The sequence below is a fragment of the Uloborus diversus genome, chromosome 6 (assembly GCF_026930045.1).
Source record: "Uloborus diversus isolate 005 chromosome 6, Udiv.v.3.1, whole genome shotgun sequence".
Taxonomy (NCBI): Eukaryota; Metazoa; Arthropoda; class Arachnida; order Araneae; family Uloboridae; genus Uloborus; species Uloborus diversus.
This window is the reverse complement of record NC_072736.1, coordinates 134,422,659-134,443,798: the sequence shown is the minus strand read 5'-3', so window position 1 is coordinate 134,443,798 and position 21,140 is coordinate 134,422,659. Positions and strand designations below refer to the sequence as shown.

At 34.2% G+C, this 21,140-nt stretch overlaps 2 protein-coding genes across 2 annotated transcripts in view; one reads left to right on the top strand and one right to left on the bottom strand.

Annotated features, from left to right (window-relative positions):
* The window catches only part of LOC129224565 (uncharacterized), a 285,185-nt gene that overhangs the window by 112,805 nt on the left and 151,240 nt on the right, over window positions 1-21,140 (bottom strand). The gene's annotated exons all lie outside the window — the stretch shown is intronic.
* Window positions 1-21,140, top strand: part of LOC129224566 (xylulose kinase-like) — a 68,223-nt gene that overhangs the window by 955 nt on the left and 46,128 nt on the right. Inside the window, exons 2-5 of the mRNA XM_054859043.1 lie at window positions 146-228; window positions 16,986-17,136; window positions 19,139-19,420; window positions 19,573-19,704. Of these exons, the coding sequence (XP_054715018.1) occupies window positions 146-228; window positions 16,986-17,136; window positions 19,139-19,420; window positions 19,573-19,704 (648 nt within the window). The remainder of the gene's footprint in view (window positions 1-145; window positions 229-16,985; window positions 17,137-19,138; window positions 19,421-19,572; window positions 19,705-21,140) is intronic.

The window sequence follows — 21,140 nt, the reverse complement described above, 5'->3', positions numbered from 1 at the left end:
TCAAAATGATGGGTCTGGATATTACTATGTAAATAGTGTTATTTCTTCATATGTGTTGCTGTAGAATATTAAATAAGGTTTCTGATAAATATTGAATTTCTTGTGATCTACATTTTAAAGTAAATTCTATTTTCTCTCCTTTCAGTTAAAAGCTGTTGTAATTAATGATGCCTTAAGAATTACACATCAGTCTTCGGTGTCTTTTGATTTAGATCTTCCTGAGTTTCGGTATGGTATTCAGCTTATATAATTTTTATTGAAAATATATTGAGTAAACTTTTCAAGATAGTTCATACCATATGTTGAGTTTTCCATTTTTTTAAACTTTAAGATCATTTTTTCGACATTTAATGTTTTTATAATCAATGAACAAGCAGAAAGGAAAACAATTAGCTAAAAGTATTTTTTAAAAGTGAATAAAAAGTTAACTGCATGAATATAGCCAATTTCAATGCCTTTCATTAAGTTAAATTTTTAGTGTCATATATTTAGTGGGGACATTAATATATTTACCCAGTTATTCTTCAAGATAGTTTCTAGCCTAAGAATATTTTCTAAAAGCTGACATCTGATCGGAAATTCATTTAAAAGTATTAATAGTACTCGCAATTTAATTTAAAGAATGAAGTTTCTTCGTTTTGCGTAATACTTGACTTATTTTTTAAATTCATGCTTCTAATTGTATTATAAAGACATAAAATGCCTAGTTAGGAATAATTGCGGAAGATTTTATAGCACATTTAAGAGTAAAGATAGCAAAATAATAAATAAATAAATAAATACAATAAAGTACATTTCCAAACAGATGTCTTCATTAAAAACATATGAATTTATCATAAAGAATAACATAAATAACCATTGAATAAAATTAATCTTACTCGTGAGATTGAAGTGATAATACGAAATTCTGGACTTCATGTCCTTTTTTTCAAAATCTAGGGACGAAAAAAGTAATTTTCGGCCATTTCTAACATTGATCGGACATCGTTTGCGATATGACTTGTTTAGTACTACATTAATAAACAAATGCAGTTATCATTCATTCATAAGTTATTCCTAAAACAATACTATTCCACACTAATAACTAAGCAACCAACTTAACGAAGCCTAAAGATTGCAACGCCACGTGCTCTGAACCGACTGAATCGAAGGTCGAAGGAGGAAAATGTGCCAGCAATGCGAGGGACGCTGGGTAGAAAGAACTGTGCGCATGCGCAAGTATCGACGAAAGTCCACCTGTTCTATTGTGTACTAATTACCTTGACGGCGACAGCATGAAATCAATATCATCTTGACGGCGTCAACATGTATGCAATGTTGTTATTGTAAGGTAATATCAATATTGATATTTTAAGATGAATGCAATGTTGCATACGTGTTGTTATTGTAATATTACTTTTTAATCTTTATGCAAGCTTTATGCAGTATGAAACACGTCAATATTGACGCCATCAGTATAATATCAAGATCTGTCAAGGTTGATGCAAGAAATTTTGCTAGTAGGGTAGTAGGGGCTTAAGGGCGATAACTTACTGCTAAACTGCTCAATATTTTCTACCTTATAATTTCTGAAAATTGTGTGGTATATTTCAGCATTGTATTCTCAACTATTTAGTATAACATCAATTAATTTAATACGCGGCTATTTAAAAAATAAAGAAAATTGTATGGTTCTTTATGCAGAAAAATTAGAATGTAATTAAATAAGTGTAAATAAAAAATACAGAACTAAAAAGTTGAAAATTTAAAAAGAAAAAAGAAAGGAATTATAGGCATTTAAGTATAGTTAATAGTTCAAAGATGTCTGTTTTCTTTCTCATTCTTTGAGAAGTGAAAAAATTTCCAGCAATGCTAAACAATCGTTGAACTGGAGCAGATGACGCAGAAAATTGAAAAATACTTCGGTAGTATTATTTTTAGCAAAAGGGTACATATGAGTGTCCCTACAACTCTACAGGATCAATTTTATGATCATTTGATAAGCTATTTGCACATGCTTAGATTTCAGTCTTGAATTAATCAGTTACTAAAGAAATTGCACTTTTACAAGTGCTAAAAGGTTTCAACTTCACACTCATAAAAAATATGATTGGGCATAACACGTTTTGTTATGATTTCCACTTTTTAGTCATAAAGTTTTTTTTTGCATAAATGAGTATTTTATAATAATATTTATACATCATAGTTTTAATGCAGTAGTGAAGTGCAATTATTCTTACAGTTAAAAAGTAGCATAAAAAGATAATTAAATTTCAAAATTTGTGTTAAAATAATTCATTGATACAAACGTAAACAATTATAAAATATATCAATGATAACTTACTTATTAACTAGACTTATTAACTATAGATAGTATTAGTCGTAAATATATAAAACATACATTTAAGATGAAACTATGTTGATGAAACAAAATGAGAAATTATTTTGAAAACATTAAAAAAAAAACTTACATACCAGGGTTTAGATTAGATGTCACATAGCAAAAAATAAAGGCAATAGATACATTAGGGTGTTTAAAGAATCACTGAAACACTAATGAAAATTCCATTTTCTTTTGACAAAATCTTTTCAGTCATTCACCACTTTCTCATGAAAGTACATACAGTAACCCCTCGTTATATTGTGCTTTTCGGGGGAGAAAGAAAAAGAGCAATATATCCGAAAGCACGATATAACGGAGGTCATTAAAAATAGTCATAAGTCCAATACACAAGTAAATTAGCATTCGTTCTTTTTGAATGATTGTCTTTCTAATTTTCTCACCGTCAGAAAGGTTAAAACATCAAATGGCAAATGAAGACAATCTTTCTGAGTTACCGCGAGATAAGAGTGAGCAATGAGCATTCCAATACCCTCTTATTCCCAATAGACTTTCTAATCCGTTTGACTTGATGTCACATTGTTTACAGAAAACTATTTTGCCCGTCCAGATCATTCTTCCTTTCTTTGATGCTAATCCTGGTTTGTGCAACCAAGCAAAAATCTTTTCTGTGCTAAAAGAAAAGCCCTTTTTCTGTTCTACGTGGGCTAGTATGACACCTGCTTGATGTCTGTCCCCCATTGTAAAAGCAATGTATCAATACAAAAGATGTCAAGTAGTTTGAAAACTTGAAACTGAAATATACTGCTCTGGTATGTACATTCGGATGACAGGAATTACTGCTGCTTTTCCAGCGCATTCAGAAAAACATCTTCCTTTTGTTCATTGACAAAATAAAGAAGAAAGATACCTTCTCTGAGCAATACCATATGTTTTCAGAAATGGTTTCAAACTTAAAGCAAAGTTTTTATTTCTTATTTTAAGCTTTAATATTTCGGGAGACAAAAGAAAAGAGCGATATATCCGAATGAGCGATATAACGAGGAGCTACTGTATAAAAAAACCAAGATCTTTTTGTTGCACGAAAGTTAATTGTACTTTTGATATCATTGTACTTTTTTTGCTAAAATACGATTTTGAGATGGCAATGTGCTTCTCTTGTTTGCCTAACATTAACAGATGAAAAGGTAAATTGATGAATGACCAATTGTAAGGGATTTGGGAAGACATTTCCATGAGGCTTTGAGACGTTCTTGTCAAAGACGCCCACAGGGTACTAATTGTACTAAACACTTAAGATAGGTCTTGATTTATGACTCTCATTTGCAAACAGGAAGGAGCCGGGATCGCCGCGAATCTTAGATCCCCCCTTCTCTCTAAGATTGGCGGTGGTCCGGGATAGTACTGGATACCTTTAAGTTGTTTTCTACACTGGTAGGCAAAAATTAAGGACGAGACGGTTTTTTCAATATAACTTTGTACAAAAGCTTTCCAAATCAACACATTTAATACCGTAAGATCCCCAATACGTAAGGACGTGTAATGTAAGCAACACTTCCTAAAAGAGAAATCAGAGGGATAAAAAGAAGCTTTATTGAAAAAGTAGCATGGAGCGCAATGCAACTGAAGGCCGAAACATCCCTGTGATGGGTGTCCAGCAAGAAACATCCGGTCTTTAGTAGGGGATATGATCTCCCCCAACTGCTAGGCAGGTTTCACAGCATCTGCCCATGCTGAGAATGAGGGTATCAATGAGTTGTTGAGGCATTGTTGCCCATTCGTCTTGCAGCGCCAATTGAAGCTTCCGATTCGTTACTGGTGGTAAGGTACGAGCTGCCAAGCGTCTGCCTAGAATATCCCATACATGCTCGATGGGATTGAGATCCGGAGATCGTGCCGGCCAATCCATACGTTCAATATCCTTACTCTCTAAGAGCTGTTCGGCAGCTACTGTGCGATGGCATAGTGCAATATCGTCCATGAATAGGAACTGCGGAGTCATAGCACCTCTAAAAAGACGCACATATGGAAGAAGAATCTTGTTACAATAACGGGTCCCGTTGACTGAACCTGCGTCGAAGATGTGAAGGTCTGTACGACTACCAAGCATGATGCCTCCCCAAACGAGAACACCGCGACCTCCATACCTGTCCCTTTCAATGATGTTCAAGGGATGATTGCGTCTTCCCCGCTCTCTTCAGATGAGTATGCGATGAGAATCGCTACTCAGACTGAATTTGCTCTCATCTGTAAAGAGTACTCGTCCCCATTCATTGTCTCTCCAATTCCGGTGTTCCCGGCACCACAAAGAACGCCTTCTCCGATGGGCAGGTGTTAGAGGTACACACCGTATAGGGCGTTGTGCAAACAGATCACCACCATGCAGTCTTCTGGCCACGGTAAAACGCGATATCGGTCGTCCAGTCGCCTGTGTCGTGTGTCTAGCGATTTCTCCCGCTGTCTGCTGCCTGTTTCTTCTGGCCTGTAAGACAATATACCGGTCATCTGCGGGTGTGGTTCCTCGTGGACGACCACTAATGAACCCCCGGATAGCTGTTCCTGTAGTTTGAAATTGTCTCCAAGGTCGTGAAACGATGCTGTGAGCAATTCCGAACTCTGCAGCCATACTTGTCACACTGTGGCCTTCCTCCAACTTCCCAATGATTCGACCTCGGGTAAAAGCATCCAGATGTCGTCTAACAGATTGATTATTCACCATTTCTTTCTGAGGCAGCAACTCGGTGTGATTTTAACTGCTATACGGCGTACGATCTCTTTGTCAGAAATACTGATTTTACACCGACAACATGCTTTATACTACTCAGACACTTCCCCATTACATCTGCCTGCATATCTGCGCATGTGCTACCGTACATCACCTTACTTAATCTCCTGATTGGTCTTTCTGTCCGCTCTGCCTCTTCGTTCAGCTGATATGCTAATTTTTCAACTTCGTCCTTAATTTTTGCACACCAGTGTATGTTACTATTGAACTATGTTATCTTTCTGTACAATAGTAAAAGGGGGGCTTAAATTCAGAAAGTCAAGATTACACAATTACGAAGCTAGATTATGATTTTTATTTTACTAAGATTACAGTTACTATTACGCATGCAAAGCCTGATTATGATTTCAACTACGATTATGGGAGTATCCCATTGACAGATTATGATTACACAATAACGTAATCAATTACTCAGATTACGATTACTCCAAGCCTGATTCCAAGCCATTGTGGCATTTGGGGTAATAAAAATGCAGATACTTTTGTAAAAGAGGCTTCTCTCTTGAGCCCTCCTGTGTCCACTGCAAATCTACAAAACATCAAACTTTTGCTCAAGCAAAAAATTCATGAACACCGCTGAGGCTCCAGTAGGGAAAAATTAATAGCAAATCGTGGGCAGGACCATCGCCATAGGGAGGGTGAGGGAGGTGTCTCACCCTCCCAGTGATTTCATCCAGTCGGCAAAATCAGTTCATAAGTCGGCATTTTCAATGTTTTGGAATTTCGAAGTTTTAATTGACAGAAATTAAAAAAAAAAAAGTTATCATATTCATACAAAGTTATACATCTAACCTTTTCATACTTTGCGCAAGAGAAAATAATGAATGGTGTCTCCGTTTACATTCAGTTTTACATTGCTCACACTATGCAGATTGCTTAGTTTGCGACTGCTCATTTTGCCGAGACAATAAGCGTCCAATCAGAAAATTCAGCTAGAGTCGGCATTTTTTCTTTTTCAGTTGATTCTGTATTCTAAATCTTTGAGTAAAGTAGTATGTGGTTTGACCATGTGCACGTTTTCACCTTTTATTGAAAAAGGAAAAACCAAAAAACATGTATATTTTGCGTACTGAGGACACAGTGGACACATTTATAAAATTGAATCATCAATAAAAAAAATTCACAGCAAAGTGGAGAAATGCATAGGGTGCCGAAATCATAAAAAAAAATTAAAATAGAGAGAAGGATTTTATTACAACACAAAGTCCCATTGGTATGTATTTTTAAGTGTTTGATTTTGAAACGAACTTCTGAATACACATTCAGCACCGTTTCCCCTTTTTCTAGGCTTACGGGTAAAAACCGAAATAGTATTCTACTCGCAGGGGTTATGCCTATTTGTCGACCACACAAGTTTATTGTGTAACTAAAGCAAGACATTTGTCCGCCAATTGTAACACTCAGAAATGCCGTCGTGGAGACGGCGTGGCGTAATCGCGTGTAGGGGTGATATTAGAAACCTCAGACCTTCAGGGGTCTTTTCTGTTAAAAACCTTTCTCTGGAATCTGGAATTAGGAGCTCGAGGGAAAATTAGAGAAGAGTTGGATCAACTGTTGTTGTGTGCTTAGGACGGTCTGTCCGGCCCCTGCTGTGTGAACTTTCTGTCTGAAGAAGGAAAAAGAAGGTTATTGGCGTTGGAGTCTTGAAGAGATACAAATGCATTGAGTTTGTCCGGCTCCCGAGTTTGGCAGAAGATTTGAGTGACTATCCTGCATAGCTATTTTATTCATTATGAATTTCAAAAGAAAAAAAAAAAGACTAGTTAAAGTTTTTGAACTTTATTTTTTTTGAACTTGAATTTGAGAAAAAAAAAAAAAAAAGCTTATTGAAATGCAGCAGAAAAGAAATGATTATTTTAACTAATATTTTCAAAGCATTATTTTAATCTTTCCCCATTTACATAAATATATATATATCTTCCGTTAAATATTGAAAAATAATAGTTCTAAGTAAGTTGCTGGGATGAAAAATTTTTTGTGAAAAGTTTCAAAAAAGAAAAGAAAAAAAAAGGGGGGGGGAGGGCAAATGAATGTTTTTTTTTAGCTTTAAAATTTCAGAAGAAAATGCAATTTAAAAATATTATTTAGGAACATTCAAACATGTACAACATCATTAAAATTACCATTTACCAAACCAAAGACAGCTGAAATACGTTTCAAATATTTTTTCAACCAATAGAGAAAAAGAATAGCCAGAGCGTTATAGAATTGCATAACAAGTTTCAATTAAAAAAAACCCGATAGGTAAATAAACATGATAGCTTCCTAGGGCACACCTGTGCAAAAATAAGGTTAATATGTTTCAAATAGAGGAAAAGATTCAAAATCTTGTCTAGAAAAGTCACACCAGTAACTCTAATGAGTGTTTAAAAAATGAGTTATAAAAAATTAAAGTAAAATGAAAGTTATCAAGAAATTCAGGATTTCTGATATTTAAAAAAAGTAAAAAAAAGGTATCTTATTAGGTATCTCTAAAAAATACCACCTGTATTCAAAATGTTAAATGTTTAACACTTCCTCAAGTTAAAATATAAAAGCTTTAAATTATCTTAGTCTGTAAGTTCAAAATGTTAACAGATTGTTTTAAGGTTGCATAATTTTGTACTTTAAACAATTAAAAACATTAGAGTGAAAATTGAAAATTTCGTCGTGAAAAACTAAAACAGCTAAAATGTTTTTTAAAAAGAAAATCTGGAGGAGGATCTCATACCTTTTTTTCTTTTAATAAATAAAATGATTTAGGAAAGTAGCTTAGGAGGGAGGACGGAGGAATCGCAGAACCTAACCATTTCCTTTTATCTTATGGTAATGAAATGTAATCTAAGTTGCGTTTTTAGAAACTTACTGCAGGAGGGTCCTATGAAATCAACGAAGATCGTCTGAAACTTCGTTTTTTGGCATTCAATTTCAGAAAGTTGTCGAAAGAGAGAGCTTCTGAACCTCGTTTACCACAAATGGCCTACAATGGCACTTTAAAGATCTCAATTTTCAAAAAAATTTCGATCGAAATCACTTCGTATCACCTTCTCCTAACATCACCAATAGTCGTTTAACGTTTAAATCTATATGTTTAGAACTACAATTCAAATAACGCTTGGGGAAACACTAGACGATACTCCTTTCTTAAATCGTGTGGTGTAGCAAAGATTCTATTTCGGAAGAGGCCCAGGTTCTTCGGTTCTTACCTCAAGGAGATCATCACATTAATTATTTTTCATTGAATTGCTAAATTGATTTCATTATAGATAATGCTAATTATTTATATCTGCTAATTATTAATTAATAGTTGTTTAAAACACCAATACGCTCCTATTTGTTAAGTCTGGGTATTTTAAAAAGTGATAAATAACCTCAAAACTTATGCATGAGTTATATTCTTAACTAGAGGATAGAAATGCTGACATGTTTTCTCCTTCAGTATTTCTGAATATGGTGTTTGGGAGCTGACCTGCTAAGAACATTGTAAACGCTATGGTTTGCTAAGTTGGATGAGGGGGAGGAGTGGAAGGTCTTACCTAAAAATGTTTAAAACTTAAGACCCGAAAACCATTTTTGAAAACATTACGGAACTGCTTGGGAATCGGGGGCTCACCCCCGAAAATCTTCCGAAATTAAAAGCCGAAAAACAAGGTTATAGGCTCTCTTAGAAGCGTTATACCCTCGGTCCTTCTCCCTGGGCGTTGGGCCCCTCCCCTGACTACGCAGGTACCCAAATCCATCAAAGTTGTCTAGAGAATTTTTTTTTCAAGACTTAAGTCCTTAAAATTTTTCCGGGGGGCAGCCCCCAAACATCATTTCAGATCGCGTAAAAATATATTTTTCGAACATCATTCGCAGAAAATTTCCGGGGAGAGTCTATGAAATCCACTCTTTTCCCACAACATTAAAAAATGTCATTCCCCTCTCTTTTCCTTAATATCACCAATAGTGGTGTATGATTGCCTTTCTGGAACTTTAATTTCACGAAATCGCCTAGGGAGTGCCCCTGAGCCCCAGCGGAACCAAACATGACTTACTATCACCTGTTTAAGTCTTCAGTTTCGAAAAGTTTCCTGAGCCTAAACTCCAACAAACATCGTCAAAGAGTGTCTAAAGTTTCATTTTTAGAATCTTCAATGGCAGAAATCTCCGAACACCACTTTTTCTAGCTTAACATTACTAGCATGATATAACTCATTTTGCAAACTATCTGATTTGTATACTTAAAATCCCTATTTGTGCGCCATGGAAATGTTCAATCAGAATCAATGTACTCAGAGATACCATAACGAATGATTACCATGAGGGTCCCCCCTCCCCCCCAAAAAAATTATGTACAACATAATTAATTCACCATTATATTACAAAACTTTTTGAGTAGAAAATGTTCTTATGTGTTAAATTTTATATGGATAAAGTACGTTTTCTTTTTCTTTTTTTCGAATTTCCCCAGAATGTCTCCTCCAAAATTCGTTGTAATTCCTCACTGCCGTTTTCTCTAGCTAATCTGCCACTGTCCACTGGACATCTGCAAATACCTACCGTCAGTGCCGGATTTAAGGGGAGGAGGAGACGGGGGCTGCCAAGGGCGGCGACTTTTAGGAGGCGGCAAAATCACACTATATTTATGTTTTTTTCGTTGAAACTCAATTTTAAAACTTGAAAGATGGATAAAGGTGGCAGTTTCGATATTTGCCCCGCCTCGGGAAAAAAAATGTAGATTCGTCACTGCCTACCCTTTCCTTAAAAGTATCCTTAAATAGCCTAAAACTGTGTTTTTAAAACTTTAATTTCGAAAAACCTTCGGGGAGGGCCCCCGAACCCCCTATCCTTTCCTTTGCGTCAATAAAGATGGCATAAAATCTTTGTTTTTAGAAATTTCTAAGGAAGAACTCCCGAAAACCACCTTTTCTAGAAAAAAGCATATTGACTCCAGCGAAAAAAAGATGAGAATGAATCCACGGTCCTCTTGCTTCTTATATAAACCAAAGCCTAAAATCATGTTTTTAGTATGCCAATTTCAGAAACTTTTCGGAGGACAGCAGTCTATCTTGCCTTTAATCGAAATTAATGCATCCCCTTAGTAGCACGTCTACAATTGCATGTTCCAGACTGCAATATGTAACGAGTTCTGGTCAGAGACCCTGAATTTATATATATATATATATATATATATATATATGTGTGTGTGTGTGTACGTATATATAATGTGTGTACGTATGTATCTGTCGGGTCGGCAAAATGTTAGGAGTCAGTCGGCAAAATCAGTTTCAACACCCCCCCAAACGAATGTACCTGACGACGGCCCTGATCGTGGGATAGTCTTTTGTCATCTTGCATTCCCAGAAACCTACCTATAGCTATAGGGGTTTCTTTTTCCTCCTGCTGACAGAACATGACCTACTTCAGGCTCATCTACATCCTTTTAGACTGGTGGACTCTCCTAACTGCATTTTGTATGACGAAAGAGTTGAAATGAATGGCAAGTACCTCTTCAACTGCTCTACACCCCAGAAGGACCGCGATTCTTCTTTTTAAAAGACGCTTTCCTCTCCTGGAGATTTTTCATTTTTATACTGGACTGCAAGACTTCGTATACTGGAAAGAGCAAATATAGTTGAATGTTTTTCCCTTTTAACTATTTGAAGAACGCAATAAAAAAAAATCTTTTATCTAGACATTGTTTCTGAAAATTTAATTGGGTTTATTGATAAAAAAAAAAAATTGTGGAGAAAAAACTGCATTTTTACCGATTTTATGATTTTTTTCTCCATGGAGGAAAAAAAAAGATTTTTTTACTAAACGAAAATGTCAGTCTAAAGCCCTCATATGATAGTTTCATAACATCTTTTATTGTAATCCTTCAATTCATACAGCCCCTGATATCCAACAAAGTGTAACCTTGTGGGTTTGTTACGATTCGGCGCGACCGTTTCAATGCTGGCCGATTCGGCGCTGACCGTTTTGGCGCAAGATTTTTGCATTCTGAACTTTATGAATTTCAGAAATTTTAGTTCAAAGAAGGAAAAAGATTTCTGGAAGAAGAATGTGAATTTAGCGCTCTAGAAGCTGGTTAAAATTTGTTTTAAAATTTACAGTGGGGAAAAGAGGGGGCATATGTGATCTACGTATGTTTTACTGCGATAACATAAAAGAAAATATCTTGAAAAATTAGCAAATAATGCCAGTACCAGTCCTACCTCTTTGTCGATTTTTTTTAAAATCAATGCTGAGCCGTTTTGTGTTTCTGTGGTGATTACTCCTTTGTTGTAGCAGCTATTGGAAATAATTTCTTAAGTCTTCTTCACGTGAAAACACGTTTCAAACTAACCAAAAAGCTCCACTTAACTATTACAAACCCACGTACGGACATCAAGGTAAATTTAGGGCAATGTTTGATTTTTTTTATTGACTAAAAATCATTTATTTTTCAAAGTTAGTTCTAAACACTATTATTTTTCTGTAATCAATTTATAAATTTTTTGTAAATTACTTTTTTTTAAAAAAAGTTTTATTATTATTATTATTTTTTATTATTGCCCTTTTTTTTACGAAATAGTCGACAGTTTAGTGCTATAGAACAGTTACAGGAACTAAAAAGACACAAAATATTTTATTTTTATTAAAAAAAAGTTTACAATATTTTTTGTTCATTATATTAGTCTTTATGAAATTAAAAGCAATAAATAATAATAATCTTTACATAATAAAGTTTTTTCTTGTCTATCCTGTGTTCAAAGCACACTACACAACTTAACTTTGTAGAGAGCAGGGTTACGTGTACATTTCACAACACGTTAACTTTTTCCAATAAAAAATGTAAAAAATTCATCTTATTATTAGTTGACATTTTTTAATTTTTTATAGAAAAGATATTTAAGTAAGTGCACAAATTAATGATCAGCAACGAAGAAAAAATCAATTTAAATTGAATGAAAAATGTCAATGCTGTTTCCTAACTTATCTACTTCGAAAAATTATGAAGATGTTTTTAAACTTACATGTTAGCAACTAATAATAGAAAAGAAAACAAAATACACCTTTAAAAATATTACTTCATAAAACTTTTTAAAAAACTTAAAAAAACAAAAGATATCTTGAATTTTGAAGCAATGTTTGGCAGATTTACATGCTGACGATTTCGATTTTTGAACAGGTCGTATTGAAATGGGTAGCGCCAAAACGGTCGCGCCGAAACGGCCGCGCCAAAACGGCAGCGCCGAATAGTCCCATTCCGTAACCTTGTTCAGCTTTGCAAGATTGCAGATCAAATTATAGCATTTCCGAACAATGTGGCATGTCACAACAACCTTATTAGTGCGTTTAAGGCAGCTTGACTATCGGAGCAGATGTGAACACATTTGTCTCTATAGCCAGGGTTCAAACAAATACCACAACACATCAGAATGGCATGAATTTCAGCTTGAAAGACAGAAGTGAACTTGCCCAAAAGACAAGAGTAATTAATACCCAGGGCCTGATTACTGCACAGGCCTACTAGACCTGGGGCCCCATCCTTCTAAGGGGCCCCATTTTTTATGAAAGAATTATGCATAGCATTAAAATTAATACAGAAAGATTAACATACATGTAATTTTTAATAAAACACTGAGTTATTAATTGGGAAAAAAAAATTCTTAAGGGGGAATTTTTATAAATTCTGCCAGTAGCAGATTTACCATGTCACAATAGCTAGGGGCCCACATGATCAAAAGGGCCTTGAAAGGGATTCATAAATGCGCATGATACATAATAAATTAGCATAGTTCTATAATTTTCAAAGGGGCCTTGAAAAACGCATTCCTAATGAACCCCCACTGCACGCTGCTATAGTCATCAGAGGGCCTCCAAATTATTGTGGGCCTTGGGCCTCCCTTTGAGTTAGTCGGGCCCTGTCAATTCCAGACTGAAGCTCTCACATAATAGTTTCATAACATATTTTATTGTAATCCTTCGATTCATACAGCCTTGGAAATAAAATTTCAAATTTTGAAAAATTTCAAAAATTAACGATTTTTGAAGAGAGATTTCTCCAAAATCCCATTTTTTTAAAATCTAAAAATTGGCTCATTTGAAGCCCTTTCAATGCCTCACAAGTGGATATGCACCAAATTCTGTTTTTTTTTCTCAGAAAATGTTTTATGATTTTTTGAAAGTGACCTTATTGCCCATGGCATGCTTGTAAAATGAAAATGTCTAATAATTATATTCACTGAAATTCTTTGCCAAATAGTTAACATAATGGTGTACTTTATTAGTAACAGCTAAAATCTTATTGACTTTTAATAATATATGTGTAGCAAACCACTTTTGATGATCCAGTCAATTCGTCTTTTTTGTATGTCTTTGCGTAGTTATAGAGGAGCCGTTGGTGACCATCTGACATCGTTATTGTATAACTTTCTGTTGATCAGGGCTTAGTTTTCTTGGGAGCTTAGCTCCCGCACTTCCTTGTTTATTTCACTCAAATTTTTGTATTTTTGACCAAATTAGGCCACGTTAGCATTAAAACAAGATGTGTGCAACAGTTTCCTCATGAAAGCGGCAACCTCTACAAATTGGATCATCAATGGCACCCATTATAGTAAGATGCCGTTTCAAGGTACAATGACAAGTAAGGAGGCCAATAGCCTTCCTAACACTGTTTCGTTCCTAAGATCTCCTTTGCCCTTATACTAGGGCAACCTCTATTAAGTTCCTTAGCCTGCCCCTGTCCATCAAGGTTGCGCCAATTATGGTACTGTTTTCTACAAAAAATATCAAAAACAGCAGTCAGCAGTCCTAATAAGATTTTTTGAAATCCCTATTGCTGGCTCAGGGCCAACATAGGGGTATTAGAACCTTTCCGAGCAAGGTTATCAGCTTTTTTGTTTCCCTTCACCCCAGAGTGCCCAGGTACCAAACAAAGTGTAACCTTGTTCTGCTTTGCAAGAGTGCTGAGCAAATGATAGCATTCCCAAACAATGTGGGCAGTTACAACAACCTTATTAAGTGCGTTTAAGGTAGAGGTGGGCATTGTCGTTCTTTCTACTGATCCGTTCATCAGGGGATCGTTCATTCTTTTGATCCGTTCATTTAACTCGTTCATTTATAAAAGTAACATGGGATCTCTCTGCACGACATACTCACGTACATTTGATATGCTTCACTAGATCAGTAATATTCTTTGAAGGAAACATGACTAAAATTATCGTAAAGGAAGAAAATATGCCTATGAAAAGTGAATCAAAAAACTTAATTCGAGTTTGATGCAAAAAGTGATTACATGCAGCGCAAGATACATACAGGTGAAATTAATAATTCTTAAAAATTTTGCCAAATCAATACATATGGTAGTTGATAGGGATGTTATAGAAAACAAACAGATTTCCAGAAAAGTGATAAAAGGTATTTTTAGAAATAATTTTGGCGACAGAAAGCGTGAGAAAGATTTTAGCCGTTTCGTTGGACAGGGAGTGGGCATTTTGTTAGTAGACCAAACATTTTGTTAGTTTCCCAAAAAAGTTACACAAAACATTACTAATGGATACATCAGAAAAATAATGAATAAAAAGCAGAAAGTAAAAAGGTTCAAAATGAATACATTGTACTACACTGAGAAAAAGGAAATTTGAGATTGATTGAGAATTACAAATTTGAAGATGAATGTAATTTTTTTTAAAGCGATTTTATCACAAGTGTATGAATACAATGTTTTAAACTGCTCACTGTTCAAAAGAATGGTCATTTATTTTAAGTGAACGAACGGATCCGTTCATTTTAAGGATTCGTTCTTTTTGACCCGTTCGTTCATGAACGACACATCTCTAGTTTATAGCAGCTTAACTATCGGAGCAGATTTGAACACATTTGTCTCTATAGTTCTCAAACTATATGTTAGTTTTGCATTTTCAAGATAGTATATCTACTTATGTATAAAAGTAATCATACGAGGTAGGATCCAAATATTTTGGGACAACAGTCACCACAGACAACCAAAGCACATAGTTAAAATAAATCGTGTTAAATGCATTGTACTGCTCTTCCCTTTGAGCTAGGATGGGTTCCCCTGTGTCATGTAATTGAGTTGCATTTTGTAATTGAAAGAAAACTTTTGATTTGTTGCAGCATCAAAGTAAGGGTGAATGCATGACTTTGGAGACAAAATAAATTAATATTGAAATGGGAAAAAAGAGAGATTTTAGCTGTTACTGATAAAGTATTGTTATTGTAACTATTGAGCATTAATGCATCAAAACTTCATAAATGAAATTATTAGACCTTTTCATTTTACATGCGTGCCATGGGCAATAAAGTCACTTTAAAAAAGTCATAAAATATATTCTTCGAAAAAACACGGGCTTTGGTGCATACTTGTTAAGCATTACATTGTTAAGCATTACACTTGTTAAGCATTAAAAAGGGTTCAAATGAGCCAGTTTTTAGATTTTTCAAAAAATGTTTTTTTTGAGTAATCTCTCTTCAAAAATTGTTAATTTTTGAAAGTTTTCAAAGTTTGAAATTTTATTTCCAAGGTTGTATGAATCGAAGGATTATAATAAAATGTGTTATGAAACTATTGTACACGGGATTTAGACTGGCATCTCCGTTTAGCAACAAAAACTTTTTTTTGCATAGAGAAAATAGAATCTTAAAATTGGTAAAATGCAGTTTTTTCCATACAATTTCTTTTTCTTTAACAATAAATGCTTCAAATAGGTTCGATACTTTTGAAGTAGCATCCATTTCAAATCGAGCATTTTGCTGTTTTTTTTTTTCAAAATGGCCAATTTTCTGCAGAATTTTAGAAGGCTGTAACTGAGGAATTTTTTTTTCTTGCAAATTCCTTTTGGGATAGTTCATACACCTCTTAGTTGTAACTACTGTAAATTTTTCTAAAAAATCAGTGATGATCAAATGACAGGCCCTGCCTGTTCTGAACTGGAATGGCTCATATGTACATTTCTGTTTTTCTTGTTTTTATGAGCAACTAATAAAATGAATGAATGTAGAAAAACATTAAAGGTATTTGTTTATAAAGTTAAGGATTCTTTTTCATATCTTTCTTGGATTATAAGTATTTCTTTTCATACTTAAACTAATAATATGCACAAAACATTGGCGCTTAATATCCGCAATTTAAAAATCTGATTATTTGTAACTGCAATGTATTGAAAAACAGTAACAATATGAATTGTTTGCTTATTTTTTGTGAATGGCAGTGAAAAATATAATTACATGATACATTGCCATGCCTCATAGCTTTTTAAAAATCTGAACAACTCTAAAACAGTATAATAAAATTCATCGAAGAAACTGTTTTTTGTATTCAGTCGCAAGTTTTCCAAGAAAACTTAAGACTGGACTTTTATGGACTTTTTATTATGACAAAAAGCAGCAGAATGTATGAATTAAATAATTTTTGGTTAAACTTATGAATCCGAGAAATGCTTTTGGTAAAACCCTCCCCGAAACAAAAGTCTGGTTACGGCTGTGACAGTGATGTATAAAAATCTGTACTGTTCACCATTAAAACTTAACGAACTTGGTTTAATTATTATGTATAGGAATGTTAGCATTTCTTATGTACTCCATAAAATATTGAAACTTAAAAATACATCAATAATTGAAAGTGTATAAGTGAAATGAAGAATGAAATTCCTCTCCACTACAAGTGTTTCATTGTAGTTTTTGCCCGTTTATGCAAATTAAACTTTAAACTAAAAGCTGAAATAGAAATGGATTCCTTCTCTACTCTCTTTTGAGTATACTTCTCATTGTTTTCGTCTGGGTAAATATATTTGATTATTATGGACTAAATTTCAGATCAGCATATTTTAGAGAGTTAACTGTATGTAACTTTGTGAATATGTTCAAAAGTTTAAGAATATATTAATCCAACATACTTTACTTTTCTTTCAGAACTCATGGAGGAGTTTATAGTCATGATGATAAGTTAACTGTAACAGCTCCGCCTATTATGTGGATAAAAGCTTTTGATATGATTTTGGAAAAACTAAAACTTGATGGGCTAGATTTTTCTTCTGTGGCAGCAATATCTGGTGCTGCTCAGGTAAATTTGTTTTGTTTATTTTAAATTCAGTAATTTTGGTCTGGCAAAAATTCTCTGCTCTGTTCTGTTTTCCATCAAAACTATTACTATTTTTTAAAATTTAAAAATAACAAAAACAGTAAGATTTCAGGACCAAATTTTAATTTATATCTCTGCTCAAGTCTGCTTTGAGATGTTTTAAAAGTAGCCCTATGTAACTTTTCTAAAAGTGAGTTGATTTAGTTTAGTGTGAAAATACAAGTTGAAATGGCACTTGAATGATTTGACAGTAAAAGGGTCGATTGATGTTCTGAAAAATAATGAAAAAGAAAAGTTCACAATGCATACACACACACACACACACATTGTGTGCCTAAAGTGTTTCAAGTTTGGAAATTTTCAGAAGTTTTGAAGGACAAATGAAGCACAATTGCTCTTTCAGGTAATAATGAGTATGGGGAACCAGCTTTTTAAAAAATATATTGTTTGTATTGTTTTTGGTATGCAAAAACCTTGACAGTTATGAGGATATGATTTGCAGTAGTTGTTAATTCTGTGTTTCATTTCATGGTATGAGACCCCAAAGCAGAATACTACTAAATTTGCGACGTACGTCGCAGAACAGATGCCTGAGCTGCAGAACAATTCTGTTCAAATGTGAGAGGAAAACTGACAAATTTTCTGCAGAAATTCTGCAAATTTCATTGAAATTTCTGCAGATACCACGGTGCCAAAAATTTGCAGAAACCGCGATGTCGAAAATTTGCAGAAACAACGGTGCCGAAAATTTGCAGAAACCGCGGTGCCGAAAATTTGCAGAAACCGCGGTGCCGAAAATTTGCAGAAACCGCGATGCCGAAAATTTGCAGAAACCGCGATGCCGAAAATTTGCAGAAACCGCGATGCCGAAAATTTGCAGAAACCGCGATGCCGAAAATTTGCAGAAACCGCGATGCCGAAAATTTGCAGAAACCGCGATGCCGAAAATCTGCAGAAACCGCGGTGCCGAAAATCTGCAAAAACTGCGGTGCAGAAAATCTGCAGAAATTGCGGTGCAGAAAATCTGCAAAAACAGCGGTGCAGAAAATCTGTAGAGTTTGCAAATTTCTTAAAATTTGTAGAAAATCTAAAATTGTCTCAAATTACGATAATTTGGGGGAAAGCTCGCGATGTTGAATTCGATTAGTCCTTTGTAGGTTTTTCCCAATCGATCTTCATCCACTACAATCTCCGCTATGCATGTTTAGGAAACATTCCAACATGTCCATCGCTGGAAATTGCGTGTCTTGTTTTAAGATTTCAATCCTTTTGCATCCAGAAAATATTTTAATTGTTTTGAAGTGTTTTATTACATGCAACCCAAACTCAACTCATTCTATTTATTATTTCAGTAATTTCTTTGTTTAGTAACATTATTTTAATTGCTCCTTCATGCCATGTAAAATTAACTAAAAATGTGGTTTGACACCTAGGTTCGGATTTTTATAAAATTTTGTATCTTTGCTCTTTCTATGCATTTTGGAAAGCATATAAACTATTTTTCGAGAATCCCAATCAGTTTAGGTTTGACACCTTGTTAACGTTTTTTTGATTTTATAGTTTTCATGATCAACTAATTTTCCAAATTCAGTGCTCTTTAATTAGTCATTTGGTTAAAAGCTGTGATGTTTCCGAAAATATCTCATTTCCACAAAAATAAATAGTAACAGTCCAGTTAAAAAAAACAATGTGAAATGATTTTGATTTTTGCCACCCAACTTGTTCAAAATGTCACGTTTTTTCGCGTACAATGCTTTAGGTACTTGCAGAACAATTTTAGTCAAATGATTTTCCGTTGCAGAACATCGTAAAGTATTCTGCTTTGGGGGTATGAGATAACATTTTATTGTATCAAAACAATAAACTTTAATAAAAATAATACATTAACCATTAATTCTCATAAATCGAAAATTCTAATTTTTATTTAATGTACAAATTTTTGAGTTATTGCTTTATGTAATTTATCATTTTTTTCCCCATTAAGCAACATGGAAGTGTCTATTGGAAGAAAGGTGCTGAGCAAATACTTCATACTGTGCTGCCGAATAAATTTCTACATGAGCAGTTGCAAGGTTGTTTTAGCATGAGAGATTCTCCAGTCTGGATGGATTCTAGTACTACATCATACTGTAAAACATTTGAAAGGGGTGTTGGTGGTCCAATCATGCTGTCGCAAATAACAGGCTCTCGTGCTTATGAAAGGTTTACTGCAAGCCAAATTGCAAAACTGCACCAAACTAAGCCTGTTGTGTACAACAACACTGAGGTATTATTTCCCTACTTCTTACATTTAAACTTTCTTGTTGACATAAAACTTAAATTTTTGCTTCTATTTAATTTTACAGAGTTGAAATACTTTGCTGTTAAAAATGATTTTTCTGTCTAATTTTTGATCTTTTCCCCCTGTCTTTTTGACAGAGAATTTCCCTTGTTAGTAGTTTTGCTGCAACACTATTTCTTTGCCATTATGCTCCCATTGACTTAAGTGATGGATCTGGAATGAATTTGTTAGATATTCACCTAAAGGATTGGTCTGATGTTTGCTTAGAGGTTAGTATTTTATTTTGATTGGTTTATTTGTCTGGATAAAATGTTATTTATTTTTCAATCCTAAGCTGAAAAACAAGCAATACTTAAGAGTCAACTTATTCATAAATTTAGTTATGTTCATGGGTTAAATCTATTTACTCCATGTCTAGTATTTTAATGCAAAATCAAAGAGCCTTTATTATATTAACAATGTCTTATTGCAAGTAAATATTGCAAAAAATTGATTTTCCCATAACATAAGCTCTCAAATTTGAAGTAATCATAATGATTAGAGTACTTCAGAGTCATATAATTTTTTTAAGAAAACAAATTTAGGTAGTTGATGTCTTCAATTTTTGTAAAATTTTCTGGATATGTTAATAGCACTATGAAAAGAGAGAGTGATGATTCCTTTTTATTGTTTGTCTGTGAGTCAAGGTCAAAGTTTAAGTCTGTAATTACATGATGTTGACTATGTGATCGTTTGGTTTTCAAAGTAATAAGTGACCCATGACAACTTTTTAAAATATAAATGCAGCTTAATAGATACATATGACAGGGGTCAGTCAAAAAGTTAGTTGCACTGCTCAAGAAAAAAAATAAAGGATTAAAATGTTACAATAACGTGATTAGTATCTTAAAGTTCCATTCAAAATCTATTTTTCAATGTAACCACTTCTGTTATTTAAGCATTTGTTGAGGCATGGTACAAGTTTTCTGATGCCTTCTGCAAAGACATTCCGTCTAATGTATGATAAGTATTGTTGGACTGCAGCTTTCACTTCGACATCAAAATGGTATCATTGCTTTGAAAGCTTCTCTTTCATGGGACTAAAAACATGGAAGTCAGGAATTGAAAGGTCTTGGTGGCTAAGGAGAGGGATCCCACACTTCCCACCTAAACTTGGTCTTGCCTCATGCTCAGCATCATCAGTATCTGTGCATACATTCTCAAACATGTTGCACCATTTCGCAATAGCTTGACATTGCATTTTCACCATCCACTTCATGCAACTGCCCATAAATTTCAGTGCAGTTGCACCTTTTTTCCCACAAAAAATGAATCAATGTATGTATTCATTTCCAATTTGGACGCTACTTTAGGAGATATGTTAACTGATTATCTGAAAAACTAAACTTGCCTCGGGGGAAACCTCTATGTCACACAATAAAGGTACATGTCTAAAGTGTTGCCACACAATGTCATCAAAATAGTCTTTGACGGAACATATTTACGAAGTACTGCAACTAACTTTCTGACTGACCTACATAATTTAGTGGGTTACTCATAACTTATAGTGGAAAATACTGTTTTCATCATTTTTGCCTTGTTTTCTGATGGGTATCTGCTAAAGTTATGAGTGACTGACAAAAATACTATGGGACTAACTACACTCCACACTATTGTAGGGGAATGTGGGGCAAAGTGAAATAGTTAGGATGAGTGAGATTTTTTA